Source organism: Pleurodeles waltl, chromosome 6 (genome assembly GCF_031143425.1).
Source record: "Pleurodeles waltl isolate 20211129_DDA chromosome 6, aPleWal1.hap1.20221129, whole genome shotgun sequence".
Classification (NCBI taxonomy): domain Eukaryota; kingdom Metazoa; phylum Chordata; class Amphibia; order Caudata; family Salamandridae; genus Pleurodeles; species Pleurodeles waltl.
This window is the reverse complement of record NC_090445.1, coordinates 156,578,466-156,598,414: the sequence shown is the minus strand read 5'-3', so window position 1 is coordinate 156,598,414 and position 19,949 is coordinate 156,578,466. Positions and strand designations below refer to the sequence as shown.

Genomic DNA, 19,949 nt, shown 5'->3' with positions numbered 1-19,949 from the left:
GACCGTCTGTAGAGTCCCACAGTTATGATGCAATTATTGTGGAAGAAAAAAGAAAATTTTCTTCATATTGGTTTGGGTGTTTTGTGAGAGGTATGCTTGGGGGTGGATGTATGGTGTCCATTAGAAAGTTTGAAGTGGAAGTGTGGTTTGGGACTGATTAAGTGGAGTATTTTTATGTTTATGAAATGATCAAATAATTATGGCACTTTGTAAAGCTATATGCAGGTGATGGATTTTAGAATGTATTGTGTGAATAGTACAAAATGAGATGAAAAACTAAGTGTATTAAAAAGAGAATGGGGTCATTAATTAATTGGATGATTAATTCTGTATAGAATAAATATAGTCTAAGCGGGTATGGCATATTTTACTACATGTTGGTGAAGCCAATGTGGGAATACAGGTTTAATGAGAACCACTTTGGGTGATAAAGTGGCGGTAATACTGCCAACAAGCTGGCGGTATCGCAGGGGATGGGGGGCACCTCAGCCGGATGCGGGAACAAGCCCACTGGTTCTGGAGGGGGCAACATGCCCATTGCTTTGTCCTGGGGAGTGCAAGGCCACAGTCTCTCGAGTGGGTGTCTTTCCCACTGGTTCGGGAGGGGACAACATGCCCATTGCTTGGTCCTGGAGAGTGCAAGGCCACAGTCTCTCGAGTGGGTGTCTTTCCCACTGGTTCTGGAGGGGGCGGCCTGCACAGTAGCCCCTGGAGGGTAGACTACATAGCGACTGCTGGCAGTGATAGCTGCACGGTGTTGGTGGTTGGAGGACGCTCCTGGGCAGCCCCTGCACTCACTGATAGCTGCACATCCACAGCTGGCGTTGGGGGCCCTGTGACAGCTGGTGGTGGTGGTGGTGTTAGCCTGACAGCTTCTGATGGCGTAGAGTGCCTTGTCTCCTCCTGTTCATGGGTCGTGGATCCCTTACCCTTCCTGGCAGGGGTGGATGGGCTCTTCCCTTCTCTGCCTGGTGGTGCAGACTCCTTCCCCTTCTTCACAGCTGGTGCAGGCTCCTTCCCCTTCTTCACAGCTGGTGCAGGCTCCTTCCCCTTCTTCACAGCTGGTGCAGGCTCCTTCCCCTTCCTCACAGCTGGTGCAGGCTGCTTCCCCTTCCTCACAGCTGGTGCAGGCTGCTTCCCCTTCCTCACAGCTGGTGCAGGCTGCTTCCCCTTCCTCACAGCTGGTGCAGGCTCATTCCCCTTACTCACAGCTGGTGTAGGCTCCTTTCCCTTCCTCACAGCTGGTGCAAGAATCTTCCCTTTCATCCGTGGTGGTGCTGGCTCCTTCCCCTTCAGTGTCGTAGGTCGGGTATCCTTACCACCACAAGTAGGTGGTGCTGCCACTGTCCCCGTGGACTGTTTGGCTGAGGAGCTAAGCTGTGTCCTGGGTACCCTGCCCATATGTGCAGGACTTGCGGGGGTGGGAGGAGTGTGGGTGGTGGGTGGTGGTAGGGAAGAGGTAAATTTGGAAAAGGAAACGCTTTTTAGGGACGTTGGGGCGGGAGGAGTAATGGCAGTGGAGGATGAGGGAGTGGTTGTTGGAGGTGTATGTCTGCCGGATTTGGGTGCAGGTGCATGGGCTGTACGCTGATGTGAGGTAGATGCTGTTGGGTGTCTGAGTGCTTGCGTTTATGTCCTGTAGGAGGGTGGGGCAGACACGGTGGTAGAGGACACAGGGGACGCATGCATGGATGTTGTGGAGGTCTCTGCCAGTGGATGTAGATGTAGTGCATGCAGGTGTGAGTGTGGATGTAACTGGGAGGAAGGTTGAGGTTGAGGTGGAGGAGGAGGAAGAGGGGAAACAGTGGAGGCTGTGGATGTTGTCATGTCTGCAACGGTATGTTGTTTCTGTGAGTGCCTGTGGGATGAAGTGTGGTGCTTGTGTTTGCCTGTGCCACTCTTGTGTGTTTCCTTGTGCGCATGCTCATCTGTTTGTGTGCGTGGGATGGGTTGGGGTTGAGGAGAATGGGACTGGGAAGTGGTAGTTGGAGGGGGGATGGTAGGAACAGGGATAATGGCTGCCATCAGAGAGGAGGACAGAGCCTGAATCGATCTCTGTTGGGCTGCCAAACTATGAATGCATTGCATTGCTGCATCTGGGATGCCAGCCCCTGGATGGCATTCACAATGGATGACTGCCCCACAGAGATGGATCTCAGGAGGTCAATAGCCTCCTCACTGAGGGCAGCAGGGCTCACTAGGGCAGGGACTAAGGTGCCTGGGGCGAAGGAGATGCCCACCCTCCTGGGTGAGTGGGCACAGGCAACTCGCTGAGGGTCTACTGGGAGGGCGATGCTGGTACGGGGTGGTGGCTTTACCTGCAGCTGGGGTGGTCAAAGAGGTGTCCACCACCACCAGGGAGCTCCCGTCGGAGTCTGTGTTGTCCCCTCCAGTATCCGCAGTGGTGCTCCCCTCGCCCTCCGACCCAGTTGTTCCCTTGGCATCGGTGGACTCTGCCTCCAGGGTCCTGTGGGATGCAGCTCCCTCTGTAGCCAGTGTCTCTGCTCCTCTGCCAGATGATCCTAATGAACACAAGGACAGGATCACAAAACAAAAAAGGGGGGAGAGAGACAAATAAATACACTGGGTCAGTGACTGCACCAACAACACCGTTGGCGTACACAGTACCCTCACACACAGGGAACAGGCCTACGCAATATGCATTGCACTACCAGTGAAATGGCTAGTCACCAAGGCATGAAGAGGAGCACACACCGCCAACTGCAGCACACCTGGGACCCAAGCAGCCCTGTCTAGAAGTGAATACTAACAATCTAGGTTACCTATATTTGCCATGCACCAATTACCCTTCAGAGGAACTACGCTGCTATGTCTGGCCTGGCCTTAGGAGCATCCACTAACACACAACCACCACCTGGATACCACCCCACCAGCCATAAGTTGCAATGATACCCACTGTACTCACCCCCTTGTAGCTGCTGTGACCACCGCCAGTATGCAGGCCATCAGTGGGTCAAGGTCCAATGGGCACCCCTTCCTCGTTGGGAGGCCATCGCCAGCTGGGCCTCCGCGGTCTTCCGTGCCCTGCTTCTCAGGTCCTCCCACCGTTTGCAACAGTGGATGTTCCACCTGCCATAGATCCCCAGGGTCCGTACATCCTTGGCGATGGCACGCCATGATCCCTTCTTTTGATGGGCACTGACCTGCAGGGGTAATACAGACAGGAGAACACCATTAAATGAACAGTCCAGCCTGTCACTCACATGGCCCACCATACCCGATCCCTTCACCATTGCAACACACATAGACCAGCTCACAACATGTACACTGCCAACAGACAATACCCCCACCCACCCTTACACAATGCCTACACACACATCGCCATGCATTCATGTCACATGCATTGTGCTCACAGTGTACTCACCTGTTGGTCTGGAGGCCCATACAGCAGCCTGTACTGGGGTAAGACCCCATCCACCAGTCGCTCCTCAGAAGTGAAGGCTGGGGCCCTTTCCCCGGTCACACGGGCCATGGTAGGTTCCAGACACAGGTCACAGCAGCACATGCAGTGTAGGTCTTTTCCTGTGGAAGGTCAGGAAACGTGATGATTGAGATAGAAAAAGGCGGTTACGACCGCCTACCGCCACGGTGCACTACATCAGCGGAATTCCCTCACTTCCACCTGTCCCTCCACGCAGGACAGGCGGTAGCCCTTTCAGGGGGGATGGGGGAACAGGCCCATTGATAATTGCTGCGTCACAGGATAAATAGGCACATACTTTTAAATTTCACTGTCCCAAAACATGATTGCACAATGTGAACTGCTGTTGTGGTATAGTTGTTCAAATTGTGATAGCCAACTCACTCTTGTGTCCCTTAGATACCTACCGCTGCAGATGAATAGGAGGTGGAGACATACTCCTATGTACAGACCCCTGGTGGATTTAGATACACTGAAGGACAGGCACATTATACTCGCCTATAGACTGGACAGGGCCACAATCACGGAGCTTTGTGCCCATTTGGAGCCTGACCTGATATCAGCTATCCGTCATCCCACTGGGATACCCCCTCTTGTGCAGGTTTTAGCAGTGCTCCATTTTCTGGCAACTAGTTCTTTCCAAGTGATAGTGGGCTTGGCAGCAGGAATGTCACAGCCAATGTTCTCAATCGTGCTGGCAAGAGTCTTGTCCGCCCTGGTAAAACACATGTGCAGCTACATTGCTTTCCCCCAGGTGGAAGATTTGGCCACTGTGAAGGTCCGATTTTATGCAATGGGACACATCCCCAATATTATTGGGGCGATTGACGGTACACATATTGCATTTGTCCCTCCCCACCCCCACCCCGGCAGACTTCAAACTTCTCAGCACAATAAATGCACACTGATGCTAGTGTGGAATTTATTGTAATATGCTCCCAGTGGGCATCTTAGAGATACCCCCCGAATACCAATCTGACTTCTAGTGTTAGGCTGACCAGTTTTTGCCAGCCTGCCACAACCAGACGAGTTGCTGGCCACATGGGGAGAGTGCCTTTGCCACTCTATGGCCAGGAACAAAGCCTGTACTGGGTGGAGATGCTTCTCAGCTCCCCCTGCAGAAACTGTAACACCTAGCAGTGAGCCTCAAAGACTCACCCCTTTTGTTACAGCGCCACAGGGCATCCCAGCTAGTGTAGATGCCCGCCCCCTTGGCCACTGTCCCCACTTTTGGCAGCAAGGCTGGAGAAGATAATGAGAAAAACAAGGAGGAGTCACCCACCAGTCAGGACAGCCCCTAAGGTGTCCTGAATTGACGTGACCCCTGCCTTTAGAAATCCTCCATCTTGAGATTGGAGGATTCCCCCAATAGAATTAGGGATGTGCCCCCGTCCCCTCAGAGATGAGGCACAAATAGGGTATAGCCACCTCCAGGATAGTAGCCATTGGCTACTGCCCTCCCAGACCTAAACACACCCCTAAATTTTGTATTTAGGGGCACCCAAGAACCGAGGAAATCAGATTCCTGCAGCCTGAACTAAGAATGACTGCTGACCTGAAAGCCTGCAGAGACGACGGAAGACGACAACTGCTTTGGCCCCAGCCCTACCGGCCTGTCTCCTGACTCGGAAAACTGCAACAGTGACGCATCCAACAGGGACCGGCGACCTCTGAAGCCTCAGAGGACTGCCCTGAACCTAAGGACCAAGAAACTCCTGTGAGCAGCGGCTCTGCTCAACAACAGCAACATCTTTGCAACAAAGAAGCAACTTTTAAAGAACTCACTCTTCCTGCCAGAAGCGTGAGACTTCACCCTCTGCACCCGACGCCCCCGGCTCGAGAGAACCAACACCACAGGGAGGACGCCCAGGCGACTGCGACCCCGTGAGTAGCCCGAGATGACCTCCCCCCGAGTCCCCACAGCGATGCATGCAGAGAGAATCCAGAGGCTCCCCCTGACCGCTACTGCCTGTAACAAGAGACCCGACGCCTGGACCAAGCTCTGCACCCGCAGCCCCCAGGACCAGAAGGAACAGAACCTCAGTGCAGGCGTGACCCCCAGACGACCCTCTGCCTAGCCCAGTTGGTGACTTGGCCGAGAAGCCTCCCTGTGCCCTGCCTGCACCGCTAGAGTGACCCCCTGGGTCCCTCCATTGTTTCTAATACAAAACCCGATGCCTGCTTTGCACACTGCACCCGGCCGCCCCTGTGACGCTGAGGGTGTATTTTGTGTGCCTACTTGTGTCCCCCCCAGTGCTGTACAAAACCCCCCTGGTCTGCCCCCCGAGGACGCGGGTACTTACCTCCTGGCATACTGGAACCAGAGCACCCCTCTTCTCCATTGGTACCTATGTCTTTTGGGCACCTCTTTGACCTTTGCACCTAACCGACCCTGAGCTGCTGGTGTGGTAACTTTGGGGTTGCCTTGAACCCCCAACGGTCGGCTGCCTGTGCCCAGAGATTTGGTTTTAGGGATTCATGTTCAAACAAGCCTAACCTGATTATTGTGTGTCAACCGTGTAGAGTCATTTTAGGACCCTCAATCCTATTTTCATTCTCACTCCTCATCCATCTTCATTCATTCCATCATTATTCATCAATTTTCCCTCAACTCTCAGCCCTCGTCCATCATCCCTCAGCCATTATTATCCATCATTCCTCATTGTTGGTCCCTCATCTGTCATCCCTCATAATCGGGGGAACTTTTTCAGAAACCCCATGGCAAATGGGTTACTGATCTCAGATTATGGTGATTAGAGTCTATAAACCCAGATATCCTGGGGTTTAAGTGTATTCTTAATCCCGTAAACCAGCCCCAACTACACCCTTTTAGCACTTGACCTTTAGGTTAGCAAAATTGAGCAATCCAAGGATTATTCAGGGAGGTAGAGTGGGATTAAAGACTCAAAACTCAACAACCCATTCCATAGCAATCCATATATCAATGTCCAGACAGTGTTTTTACATAAGAAAAAGAAAGTTTACTTCTGCACACAACACAATGCTAGACATAATTATCATAGGGCATTTCAAGTTGTACATTCGCATTTCAAGAACTAATCATAGCGATCTTGGAGAACATTATAGGCTCTTCCTTTAGGATGTTTCTCAATTAATAACTAGATGGCAAATGGACCTTCGTCCTCTTCTGGGAATTTCGGGGGAGCTATTTGTAAGGAGCTCTGGTGGCCTGGTTGACTGTTACAAAGAAGACCGACATGCTTGAGGAATCTTGCAACAACATTCTCCCATTTCTACATAGCACATCGACCACCTTGGCCAAGAGTATTATCTGATCACATCAGTGATGTTAAAGTGTGGATCCTTGTCTTCTACTCTGTCCCCCTTGGTGAAGCTCTGCTTCTGTCACTCAAGTTCATTGATGGAGATTGCCGAATGCTTGCACAATGCTTTCAGTGGCTTGCACTTCTAGCTCCTAGGTTCTTCCATGTGAAGCACACACTTGGCTTTCATTAGTTGCTGTGAGTGACCTGCAGGGTCTCCTAAATTCATCATCTTTTTGGGTAGTTCCTGCTTTTACTTATTCCTTACAGAATAGTCCACTCATAGTCTTAGTCTTTAGGTGTCAGTACGAAGACAGTGTAATGTTGTGTCTCCTGTCAAGAGAAACCCAAAACAGCTACCCCATTTACCAACTGTTAACCTGTGGGTGTAGCACATTTAGGGAACATTAGGGAAGAATGGGCAAAGCAAATGCCCTGTACTTGAAATGGCCCTTCATGTCCCCTCATTTACACCTTTCAGTCTGGTCCACTACAAATGACCTCTAGCATGTCCTGGAAGAATCTTGCAATCCACATTGGTGCATCCAAACTTTATCTTACATACCACTTGGATTCAGGAAATCAAAATGAATGTTAACACGTGTCATCCGTGTACCACACTGATGTCATAAGGGACCAGTTGCAGGAGACTGGCAGGCCAATTTATAAAGAAAAGGCTATGATACAACTTTCCCTTGCAGGAGACTGGTGTCATGTAATCTATAAGTCCTCAGCATACTGGTGAGCTGCTGGGTAGGCATGTTCAAGAAAAAGTAGGTGCCCTTGGTGTGCCACTCCAGACTACATTGCCTTGGTGTTGGACTCATTCTAAGCCACAGGAAGCTCTCCGCACACATGCATGATTGTCGTGTATGCTAAGGCAAAAAGTTGAAAACCTGCACAATTTGCTGTTTTGAACCCGAGGCAGGGGCACACACTGGGGGTCATTTTGACCTCGGCGGTCTTTTGTCAAGACCGCTGAGGGACCGCCGTGCTGAAGACACCCAGTGGTGGCGGTTTTCCGCTCTGCGTATTCTGACTGTTGGCAGCCCTCCGTCCTTTACTGGCAGTCGGCGGGGAAGTGGAGGTTGCTCCACCTCCACCGCCACGTCAACAGAACACCGCATCCCGAATCACGTCCTGTGATTCGACGTGGCGGTGTTCTGTTGATGGTGTGGTGTCGGCGGAGCAGCCCCCATGGATCCTGTCCCCTCCCGGAGGATCAACGGACCAGGTAAGTTGATCTTCCGTTGGGGGAGGGGGGTGGGGGGGTGTTGTGTGATGTGTGGGTGCATGGGGGTGTGAGTGCGTGTATGCTTGCGGGGGTGTTGTGTGTTTGGGAATGAGTGCGTGTATGTCTGTATGGATGTGTGCGTGTATGTTTGAATGTGGATGTGCATGTCTGACTGTGTGTGGCTGTTGGCATGTATGTCGGTGTGTGTGCGTGTATGTGTGTTGGTGGTGCCTACGTGCATGTCGGGTGTGTATGAGTGATGTGTTGTTGGGGGTAGGGGTGGGGAGGGGGGTCCTGCCACCTTTGGGGGGTGGCAGGGGTGGTGGGGGGTGTAGGGGAGGGAGTCGGGTGGGGGGGGTGGAGGAGACCCCTATCAGTGCCAGGGAAGGAATTCCCTGGCACTGATAGTGCTTACCGCCATGGATTTCATGGCAGTTCCAAACCGCATGAAATCCATGGCGGTCAGCCGGGTCCAAATACCGCCGGCGGTATAGTGACAACCGCCGGGCTGGAGACCCAGGTCTCCAGCCCAGCGGGCGGAACGGAGAAGAGGCGGATGACCATGGCGGTAACCGCAATGGTCATAATTGCAAAAATTTGACCGCCAGCCTGTTGGCGGTCTTACCGCCGCTTCTCCGCCATCCGCCAGGGTCGTAATGACCCCCACTGTCTAGAGCTCCAAGCAAGGGACCCTTTTCTTGCTGACAGTGAACTGTTGTAGGAAGCTGGATCTGTATATAAAATGAGATATAGTCTGCACAAGAGGCTTGACGGAGGCAATAATAGATAATACTAATGCACTATTTGCGGTAATGTGGTCGAGCAGTAGGCTTATCAGAGGGTAGTGTTAAGCATTTGTTGTACACACACAAGCAATAAGTGAAAACACACACTCACTGACTTAACTCCAGACCAATAGGTTTTTATATTGAAACATATTCTTGGTTGGAGGAGGCTTTATTCTTTCTTAATTTATTTCCAGAACCACAAGATTCATTTAGCAGGTATGTACATTAAATTAAAGGTACTTTGCATAGTAATACTTAGAACTTTGAAAAAAATCAACAATGCACATAGTTTTCTTTAAAACGGCAAAAAGCTATTTTAAAAGTGGACACAGTGCATTTTTCAACAGTTCCTGGGGGAGGTAATGACAGTTTTTGAGGTAAGTAACAAACTTACGGGTTCAGTCTCCAGGCCATAGGTAGTCTACTGTTGGCGTTTCAAGATAACCCCAAACACCCAACACCAGCAACACAGGGCCGGTTAGGTGCAGAGGTCAAACAGGACCCAAAATAATGTGGGCCCCTATGGAGACAGGGGGTACTTTGGTTCCAGTCTGCTTGCAGGTAAGTATCCACGTTGTTGGAGGGCAGACCAGGGGAGTTTAGAGGAGCACTGGGGGGGACCCCAAGTAGGCACCAAACATGCACCCTCAGCGGCACTGGGGCCGCTGGATGCAGCGTGCAAACAAGGCGTTGGGTTCTTAATGGAACTCAGTGGGCAGACCCAGGGGTCACTTAGGTGCTGCAGGCAAGGCACAGGGGGGCTTCTCCGGCAAGCCACCGCCTGCTGGTCATTTCTGCACTGGTGGTCGGTTTCTCTCGCGTCTGGGGGCTGCGGGTGCAGTTCTTCTCCAGGTGTTGGATATCTTTGTCCCGGGCAGTCGCGGTCAGAGGGATCCTCGGGATTCCCTCTGCAGGCGTCGTCGTGGAGGGGTGGAAAAGTCAGCCCAGTGTGGACACTTGCTCGGGATCGCCTGGGGGTCCCCTCTGGCTGGTTGGTTCCTCTGGACACGGGTTTCTTTGTCTTCTTGTTGGACAGGTCCGCTGTCCATGGGAGTTTCTTGGTCCTCAGTGATGCAGGCAGTCCCCTGGAGGCTTTTCAGTGGTCGCTGGTCCTGCAGAACGGGTTGCTTCTTCTTTTGGAGCATTTTGAAGTAGGAGACAGGCCGGTGGGGCTGGTGCGAGTCAGTTGTTGTCTCCTTCTCTTCTCTGCGGGGTTTTTCAGCTCAGCAGTCCTCCTTTCTTGAGGTCATCAGGAATCTGAAGAGCTGGGTTCAGGGTCGCCCCTAAATACTAAATTTAGGGGTGTATTAGGGTCAGGGGGCAGTAGTCAATGGCTACTGTCCCTGAGGGTGGCTACACCCTCCTTGTGCTCACTCCCTCTGGGGAGGGGGGCACATTCCTATCCCTATTGGTCCTAATCCTGCAAAGAAAGATAGAGGATTTCTCAAGGAGGGGGTCACTTCAGCTGTAGGCACCTTAGGACTCCTCCTTGTTTTTCTCATCCCTCTGGACTTGCCACCAAAAGTGGGGGCTTGTCTGAGGGGTGGGCCTCTCCACTGGCTGGAGTGCCGTGGGGCACTGTACACCAGGCCTGAGCCTTTGAGGCTGACCTCCAGGTGTTACAGTTCTTGCAGGGGGAGGTGTGCAAGGGCACAGGACAGGCTTTGTTTCTGACCACAGAGTGCACAAAGGCACTCACCCCATGTGATCAGAAACTCGTCTGGGAGTGGCAGGCTGTCATAGACCGGTTAGCCTTACACTAGCAGTTGGGTTAACATACAGGGGGCATCTCTAAGATGCCCTCTGTGTGTATTTTTCAAAAAATCCCACACTCACATCAGTGTGGGTTTATTTTGCTGAGAAGTTTGATACCAAACATCCCAGTATTCAGTGTAGCCATTATGGTGCTGTGGAGTTCGTAATGACAAACTCCCAGACCATATACTCAGTATGGATTCCCTGCACTTACAATGTCTAAGAATTGACTTAGACACTGTAGAGGGATAGTGCTCATGCAGCTATGCCCTCATCTGTGGTATAGTGCACCCTGCCTTAGGGCTGTGAGGCCTGCTAGAGGGGTGACTTAACTATGCTACAGGCAGTGGTTTGTGGGCATGGCACTCTGAGGGGAGTGTCATGTCGACTTTGTCTTTTCTCCCCACCAGAACACACAAGCTGCAAGGCAGTGTGCATGTACTGAGTGAGGGTTCCCTTAGGGTGGCATAATACATGCTGCAGCCCTTTAGGGACCTTCCCTGGCCACAGGGCCCTTGGTACCAGGGGTACCTTTTACAAGGGTCTTAACTGTGTGCCAGGGCTGTGCCAATTGTGGAAACAAAGGAACAGTTTTAGGGAAAGAACACTTGGTGCTGGGGCCTGGTTAGCAAGGTTGTCATCAACACTAGGCAAAAAGTGTGGGGTATCCATGCCAACAGTGGCATTTTCTTACATCCGTCATCCCTCATTCATCATTCTCCATCCCTCATGAAGTTGCCCTCAGTTCAAGAGTCATAAGTAAATTCAACAAATGATTGTGTCATAAAAAAACATTTCCCTTTCATCTTTAGGGCATCCTCACCCCTTGCTCCTCATACCACTGCTTATATCCCTCATTCATCATTTATCACACCTCTTTCTGATTTCTCCCATTCCTAGTGATGACTGAAAGTGATGATAGAAGAGGTCTTCCCCAGGATGAACATACATTCAGTGATGTAAATGTATTTGCATACGCCTCAGTGGAAAAAGATCCTTTTTTGTTTTTTGGTTGGTACAGATATTTCCCTGACATGCTATTAGAAAGCAGATTCAAATTCTTTCGAATGATCTAAAGCTCCTCAATCAACATCCTGAGAAAAAAATCTTCAATTTAATTGAAGTATGTATAATGCATAACTTTACCCTCTCCCATTTCTTCGCTTTGTTTCCAAAGGAGTCAATAGTTAACATTTTCTGAGTGTAATCAACGAATAAGCAAAGGTACCCTAATATTTTTACCTACCAAGCTGATGCTGGGAGTGTCTTCTCAACAGTGTAACTTAACAATAATACTGCATATGTGTGATGTAACATACCAAATAAATGTATGTACATGTTTATTCAAAGGGAAATAAGTAAATTGCAAAGGACTCTGGGTATGCTAAAAGGGTTCTCATATGTATCATAAATCCCATCTGTTAATTGAACAGTATTTTTTTTAAATCCCTGCTTCCTGAATGTATGTGCTTATTGGAAACAAGTCTGTTTTTCACTTCTCTGCTTATAAACAATGAAATGCTTGTTTGCGTTGGGCACAACTAGTGGAATGAGCATCTTCACTCATCAGTACTGAAGGCAAGAGTTAATGAGTGATAAATGAAGGATGAGACTTGATGGATATGAATGAGAAATGGGATCACATAAAATGACATTGGTGTCTATTTTAGGAAGAAATCATTCGTCCATTGTAAACATTACTCTTGAAGTGAGGCGAAGTGCTGAACGATGGAGGAGGGGTAGTGAACAATGATTGAGGAAAAATAGATAAGAAATGAGGGAGAAAGAGTGAGGAGTGTGAATGTCGTAAAATGGATGCTGTACAACTGAACATCTCTTGCCAGTGCTTCAAGGTTAATGCTCTTTCTTCTATTTCCAGGCAGAGCCAGACGCTTAACATTCGTGGTGAAGGGATCACTGAGGATACCTTTTACCATTCACTTAGACGTGCGATCACTCTGTGGCCAGGTGCCGGACTAGTCGATTACTGCTCCATGGACAGCAGGATTCTTGGTAAGTAATAAAGCTTGCCTGCGTATATTTCTGCTGCACTAAATGGCAAGAAACATGGGATATATTGCAACCTACATTTTGTGCAGCTGCTCCCTCACTACAACTCTGATTCACTAAAACCTTGTTGTATCCAATCCAAACCATCTCGGTTTAAAAAATTAAGCTTTGATGGGCTCTAGCATACAGTAGCTTGATGATAGCTACTGAGCTATGAGGTGTAACTTCCACTCATGCACAAACCTGATAATAAACCAATCTGCATTCTTTGGGAAATAGGATAAACCACTTTATTTTGGACTTTGGTGTTAATGTTTTCCCTCCATAGAGAAGGTAGACGATTCCAGCATGTATAGTGATTCTTACATAGTCCAGGAAGTAAGGGCCATATTTAGGGTTCAGTTGATGGGTTACCATTTCAAAATTTGATGGATGTCCCACCTGCCTTATTACACGTGCCACAGGCAAATATGCGCTTATAATATAGAGGATGAGGCCCTAGGATTGAGTCCCATCTGCCAAACTCTAAATGAGGCCCTAAGTCTCAAGACTTGAGCCTTGCAGACAGAAAGGGAGCCTTCATGATGGAAACTGAATGGCTCAGACACAGTGAATCTCAAATGCTGGAGAGTGAAGTGAGTGGTTTAGCCCTGGGGGTCATTTTGAATCATTACTGGAGTGTATACAGCTGGCTTTATGGATTGTATAATATTCTCATTATCTAATTGAGGGACAGTCACCTACACATAGTCTGTATTTATATTTATTTTTTGTGTATTAATCTGCGATGGCAATGAGACTCCTTGTTAAAATGTTTGCGTTTGCCTTGCTGGTCTTTGTTGATTCTACCCATCCACCCCAGTTCAATCAAGACTTTTTGCTTTGTTAAAAATACAATATCAACAGAAAGTATACAGACTCTTTAAAGATATGGCTTAGAACGATTGTCACACTATTTTTTAGATGTGAGCAAGCAAACCTGTCAATTTTACAAGTTTAACAGTTTTGACTGTAGGGTGGGGTTACTAATATATCTCTACAATTACTCTCCCTTTGCTTATACTGTATTTGTCACCATTTGCTTCATGGCAAGATTTATCATGTACCTATGTACATTCAAAACCAAGATAATCTATTGTCACCACTGTTGAATAAAGATTTACCCAAACCTGAACTCAACATTTGAAGCCTATAGGGCCAGGTGTCCTGCAGACCTGGCCAGATACTTGATACACTCTTCATGTCATTCACGTACAAAAAGATTTCTAAGTGGGAATGGGCATTGGAATTCCCCCAACACAGTTCCCTCCTTACCCAGGACGTCACTGGATTCTCCCTATGCATGTAGAATGGGATCTTGGTCAGGAATTCCACTCAAATCTATAGAACAACCATTTCTCATCTGGTCCAAGAAATAGCAGTTCTGATGGATACTTCTACCTGAGGATGTCTCATCTTTTCAATACCCCAAAATGGACCTGGAACAATTGTATTAGCTTTCCTGCATCAGTAGATGGCTCTATATCGGTGTTGGGTTCCACCCCTGATTTGACATCCCTTATAGCAGCATGCTGCATCCTGGCATCTGTTTCCTTTTTTCTATGACATTCGACATGGATCCTGAGCAGCTCTAGGTCGAACATTTTATACGAAAAAGCTAGCTTTTACCGGCCTAGTCAGGCTGTCTCCACCTAATAAATTGGGCTTCAAAACCAGTCCTTCCTGCCATGGACAAAACATTTCAGGATCTTAGAATGCCTGTCTGTGGCGCTGCTTGGAGCCTAAACATGATTTGCCATTGTGCAACCAGTGGGGCTTCATGCACTCGGAAAGCACTAACAGAGTGGGCGGCAGACCTCTTTATGATGTGGTTGTGCATCAAGCATTAGGCTCAGCATTCCTCATGCTCTACGTCTGACTCAAAGTCCAGCCCTTCCCTTTCATCAAAGTTACAGAGAGGATTCCCAGTCCAGAGATTTGCCTGGTGATGAATATTTTCAGCACATGGATAATATTTTTGGTACAGACTCGGGCCATGTATAAATACTGCACATCATTGATCATGGTGGTGATGGCACTGGGTAGCCATCCGACTTGCTGCCTCCCACCAGCACAGATGCAGCAGGTTAACTGGTCCCCAAAATACAAGCAGCCTGGAAGACCATGTTCTGTTTTTTTGTAAGGGCTATGCCCATTTGAGCAAAAATATTGATTATTCCTGTATGCAGCTTTAGGGAGGTTCAGGTGTTACCTTGAAACCTTTTGGTTATATATAGCAGCAACCAATGATGTGATTCATTTTGCATTAGCCAGGTTTCTATGGATTTTAAGGAAGTGTTGTGTTTTACAGCATCATAACTGATGATGGTTTGAACAATTAAGATCACTTTGTTTTTATCTTTTAACCCCTTGGGTGACAAGGATGTACCGGTTACGTCCTCTGCTGCACTGCTTGGGTGCTGAGGACGTAAGTGTTACGTCCTGGCCACGGCTGGGGGGGGGTGGGGACTCCCAGGCAGGGATGGAAGGAGAACGCCTGAACCTCCCCCAGTGACATCTGATGACATCAGCGCGTGACTGCATACTGACCTAATCAGAGGTCGCCTCTAGCACTCTGGAAGCATGGTTTCCAGTGCGATCTGAGAAGAAACTGATTAGTTTCTCCTCGGTACAGGGGCAGGGGAGGTGAGGGAGGCATTAAAAGGAAAGGAAAGGCATTTCCTTTCCTTTTTTAAATTTCTCTCTGAGCAATCCAGCAGCACGATCGAATAGCGATTGTGCTGCAGGAATGCCTACCTGACACCCAGGAATTTTTTTTAATGAAAGGGAATGAGGGGAGCGGCCCCTCGGGCCAGGGTCGCTCCCCTGGGGGCCAAATTTATTTTAGGCCATTTCTGCCCCCCCTTGGGGTTCGATTGGCCTATTTCTATTATACCCAAACCACTAGACACCAGTGATTTTTTTCTATAATTTCATAAGGGGAGCGACTCCTTAGGCAAGGGTCACTCCCCTGGAGGGCAAATTTATGTTAGGCCTGCACCCCTCGAGGATATCAATCACTAGACTCCAGGGATTTTTTTTTTTGCACCAATTTCACACAAGGGAAGAGACCCTTAGGTAAGGGTCGCTCCAATGGGTGGGGCAAATTTATTTTAGGCCATTTGTGCTCCCCTTGGGGGCAGATCGGTTTATTTCAATTAGGCTCATCTGCCCCCAAGTGGGACAGAAACCACTTAGCCACCAGGGATTTTTTTTTTTGTGTGTGTGCTTGTTTTGTTTGGGGGGGCGGGGGGGTAGCCCCTTGGGCAAGGGTCGCTCCCCATGGGGGCACATTACTGTTGGCCATTTCTGCCCCCCTTGTTGATAATTTTGATGTCTCCACATAGTGTTTTGGGGCATTTCCAGCTTCGGGCACTAGACTTACCCACACAAATGAGGTACTATTTTTTTCTGGAGATGTGGGGGTATGCTGAGTAGGAGGAAGTTTGTGGCTCCTCTCAGATTCCAGAACTTTGCAGCACCGATATGTGAGGGAAAGGTTTTGTTTTTTTTGCCAAATTTTGAGGTTTGCTAAGGATTCTGGGTAGCAGGGTGAGAGCGCCAAAAGTTACCCCATTTCAGGTTCCCCTAGGTGTCTAGTTTTCAGAAATGTCCAGGTTTGGTAGGTTTCCCTAGGTGCCGGCTGAGCTAGAGTTCAAAATCCACAGCTAGGCATTTTCCAAAAAAACACGTCCGATTTCTATGTAAAAATGTGATGTGTCCATGTTGCATTTCCTGTCGCGGGCACTAGGCCTACCAACACAAATGAGGTACAATTTTTATCAGGAGACGTGGGAGAACACAGAATAGAAGAATAAGTGTTATTGCCCCTTGTCTTTCTCTACATTTTTTTCCTTCCAAATGTAAGACAGTGTTAAAAAAAGATGTCTATTTGAGAAATGCCTTGTAATTCACATTCTAGTATGGGGACACCGGAATTCAGAGATGTGCAAATAACCACTGCTTCTCAACACCTTATCTTGTGCCCATTTCGAAAATACAAAAGTTTCCTTGATACATATTTTTCACTCTTCATATTTCACCAAATGAATTGCTGTATACCTGGTATACAATGAAAACCCATTGCAAGGTGCAACTCATTTATTGGCTCGGGGTGCCTAGGGTTCTTGATGAACCTACATGCCCTATATATCCCTGCAACAAGAAGAGTCTAGCAGACGTAATGGTATATTGCTTTAAAAAATCTGCCATACATGGAAAAAGTTATAGAAGAAAACGTGGACAGAAATTGCTCTTTTTGTCACCTCAATTTCAATATTTGTTTATTTTACCTGTTACTTTCTATAGGAAACTTTGAAGGATCTACACTAATGGCCCCTTGCTGAATTCAGAATTTTGTCTACTTTTCAGAAATGTTAAACTGTCTGGAATCCAGCATTGGTTTCATACCCATTTCTGTCACTAACTGGAAGGAGGCCGAAAGCACTAAAAATAGTAAAAATGGGGTACATCCTAGTAAAATGCCAAAATTGTGTTGAAAAATTTGGTACTCTGATTCAAGTCTGCCTGTTCCTGACAGCTGATGATTTTAGTACGACAAACCCTTTGTTGATGCCATTTTCAGGGGGAAAAAAACCACATGCTTTCTTCTGCAGCCCTTTTTCCCTTTTAAAAAACAAAAACATTTTTTAAATTTTTTTAGCTGTATTTTGGCTAATTTCTTGGTCTCCTCCAGGGGACCCCACAAACTCTGGGTACCTCTAGAATCCCTAGGATGTTGGAAACAAAGGATGCAAATTTGGCGTGGGTAGCTTATGTGGACGAATAGTTATGAGGGCCTAAGCATGAACTACCCCAAATAGCCAAAAAAAGGTTTGGCACAGGAGGGGGAAAAGGCCTGGCAGCAAAGGGGTTAAAGAGACTATAGGAAATGTATTTTGTAAATAACACATTGAATTTTATATTTGTATATTTGTGAGTTTTGTAGAAATTGTATACAGAAATAACCAATTTAGATTGTCTGACATACAAGCGGCCTAGATACTGGTCTGGAGTCAAAATTTAAGTTCCCTTCGAGGCCATCCTTTGCAGAAGTGGCTTCTTTTACTGCGAGCCTTGAGAGGTCCTAGAACTGCCTCTACTCATGGAGGAAAATAAGGTCAACCTCCTGGCAGAGTTTCTTTAACCAACTGCTTCACCATTAGAGAATTTCGCTCAAATTCATCAGAGCTGGGTGGAGCATCTTAAAGCAGCACATGCTACATCACGCTTCTTCTACTGCCCAGTGCAGACCTCCTTTCAGAGTCGGAAGGGCAGGTCCTGCATTCCAACCTCCAGAGCCTCAACTTTTATGCCTGGAGATTGAGCGGAGCCATCTAAGTTCCTTCTGTTTACTGCCATTCTTTTGGCATACCGCCCTTCAAAAACGTCAGTCTGTGCTGGACAGTGGAATCATTTTGTTTAATGGTGCGCGAGGTAGAACATACATTCTGTGAAAGTTCATCTTTTAAATGTGTTGGGCTTTGCTCTTTTGTCAGCCCAGTAGGGTTGTGTTCTGGGCACAGTTAATGGTTATCTTGTGGCTTTTTCACCCTTTGTCTACCAGACCAACCTTTTCTGTTCAAGGCCCTAATTGTTATGAGGTTTCTTAGGGAGCTATCGTACGAGTTCCCCCTTCTCTATTCATTAATGATTCAGTAATTTCTGACATTTCTGAAGGGAGGTCTGTTTCAGTCCCTTCATAGCTTCCGTTTGTGGTTCCTGACAATAAAAAGAGCCTTTTAGGTCAGCTGTCTCATCATTTCAGTATGTGAGAAAGGTTCACACTCTGGGTCCAACCTGTATTCACATACTTCTTCCCTGGCAATGCTAGCAGGGGCAGCCCCTCCGCTATGTTGAAGGAACATCGCCCTGCTGCTGAAAGCAGAAAAATAAAGGGATAATAAAAGTATTTTATTATCACTTTTATTTTTCCACTTTTGTAGGGCGGGCCAGCCTCCTCCACGTCAGCAAGTGGAATAGGAGTGGTGGTGTGCTTCTAAGTGTGCATGTCAATTTGGCCGGCCGTCTGAGGCCGGCCAAACTGACATGCGCACTTGGAAACTGTCCACCCAGCTGTATTTTACAGCCTGGTGGAGACCAAACGCAGTGCCCCACTCCCTCCCTGAGTGGCATTTCTCCACACTGAGGCCAATTGCGGCGCTTCTTTAACTCCACAATGCTATTCAAGTAGGTGTTGAGATGCACATTCAACACTGAAGTTGCCTGTTAGCAGCAGTGGCCATGATACATAATGTTTTAAAATCCCAGAATACGCTCTTCTTCATTTCTCTTATTGAAGGTGATCTCATAATTTCTCCAGCTGTCTTAACGGAGATGGGAGTCTCTCTGGCTGAATTTCATCTTAGGCATCTCCTATTTTAAGGAAGGTGGTAGAGCAGTATCATGAAGGGATATATCCAAGTCATTGAGTTTAGTGGGGAGTGGGAGTAGGTCCAAGTCTGGGATTTCACAACTGTCTCCATGGCCTACCCAGCAAAACTGATGTTCTGATGAGCGGCATGGTGGAAGTGGAGATGCAAAACAAATATGGAGACATAAAGATTGGCTTGGCATTCCTTTGATATGCCTTTAATTCAAGTAACATCTCAGTCTACCCAAAGCACTTCCAAACTCACTCTTTTGATGCTCCTTGATATCACTGCAGTCTTTGAAACTATGCATCATTAAGTTTTTCTGACCCGACAAACACAGCAGGGATCAGTGGGTACAAACTATCACTGTACTAACACTCTTTGGCTGAACGTAATTGCACATTTAAGCTGGGATCCATCCATGTGGGTCCAAGTAAATTCAACTGTTGAGTCCCACTGGAATCATCCCTTCCCTCTATAATCTTTCATGTTTACATTTGACCATGTTGGAGTGAATTAATGCTTGAGATCTACAGTGTTCAATCTTACACCGATTACACACAATTCTTGATAGAAATCATTGGGAATAGGTCTCAATATAATATTCTGCAAGGCTATTTAGATCTGATAAAGACCTGGATGAAGCCAATTTAGAGATTATGGGCCTGATTTTGAGTTTGGTGGCGGGGATTTTTCCATCACAGACGTGATGGATATCCTGTCTGCCGCATTACGATTCCATTGTAGCCTATGGGAATCGTAATACGCAGATGGGATATCCGTCATGTTTTTTGTGACGGAGTAATCCCTCCGCCAGACTCTAAATCAGGCCCTTTGTTCTTTAGTCTGAATGCTAGGTAAGTGGCACTCTCCCCTATTCTAATATGAGGATCCAAAAATGTAACACATTTGGATGTCCTTGTAGCAGGAGAACTGTCAAAAGCACCCTAGTCAAGGATATTGTCAAAAATATTTTTCCACCAGTTATGGTTGAGGAAGGTGTTTCACTGTGTCCCTCCTTAT

General features: G+C 47.7%; 1 protein-coding gene across 3 annotated transcripts in view; it reads left to right on the top strand.

The window, feature by feature from the left end:
- GHDC (GH3 domain containing) overlaps positions 1-19,949 on the top strand; it is a 146,907-nt gene that overhangs the window by 50,362 nt on the left and 76,596 nt on the right. For all 3 annotated transcript variants that reach the window (XM_069237687.1, XM_069237686.1, XM_069237685.1), the window contains one exon: positions 12,383-12,516. In XM_069237687.1, the coding sequence (XP_069093788.1) occupies positions 12,383-12,516 (134 nt within the window). The remainder of the gene's footprint in view (positions 1-12,382; positions 12,517-19,949) is intronic.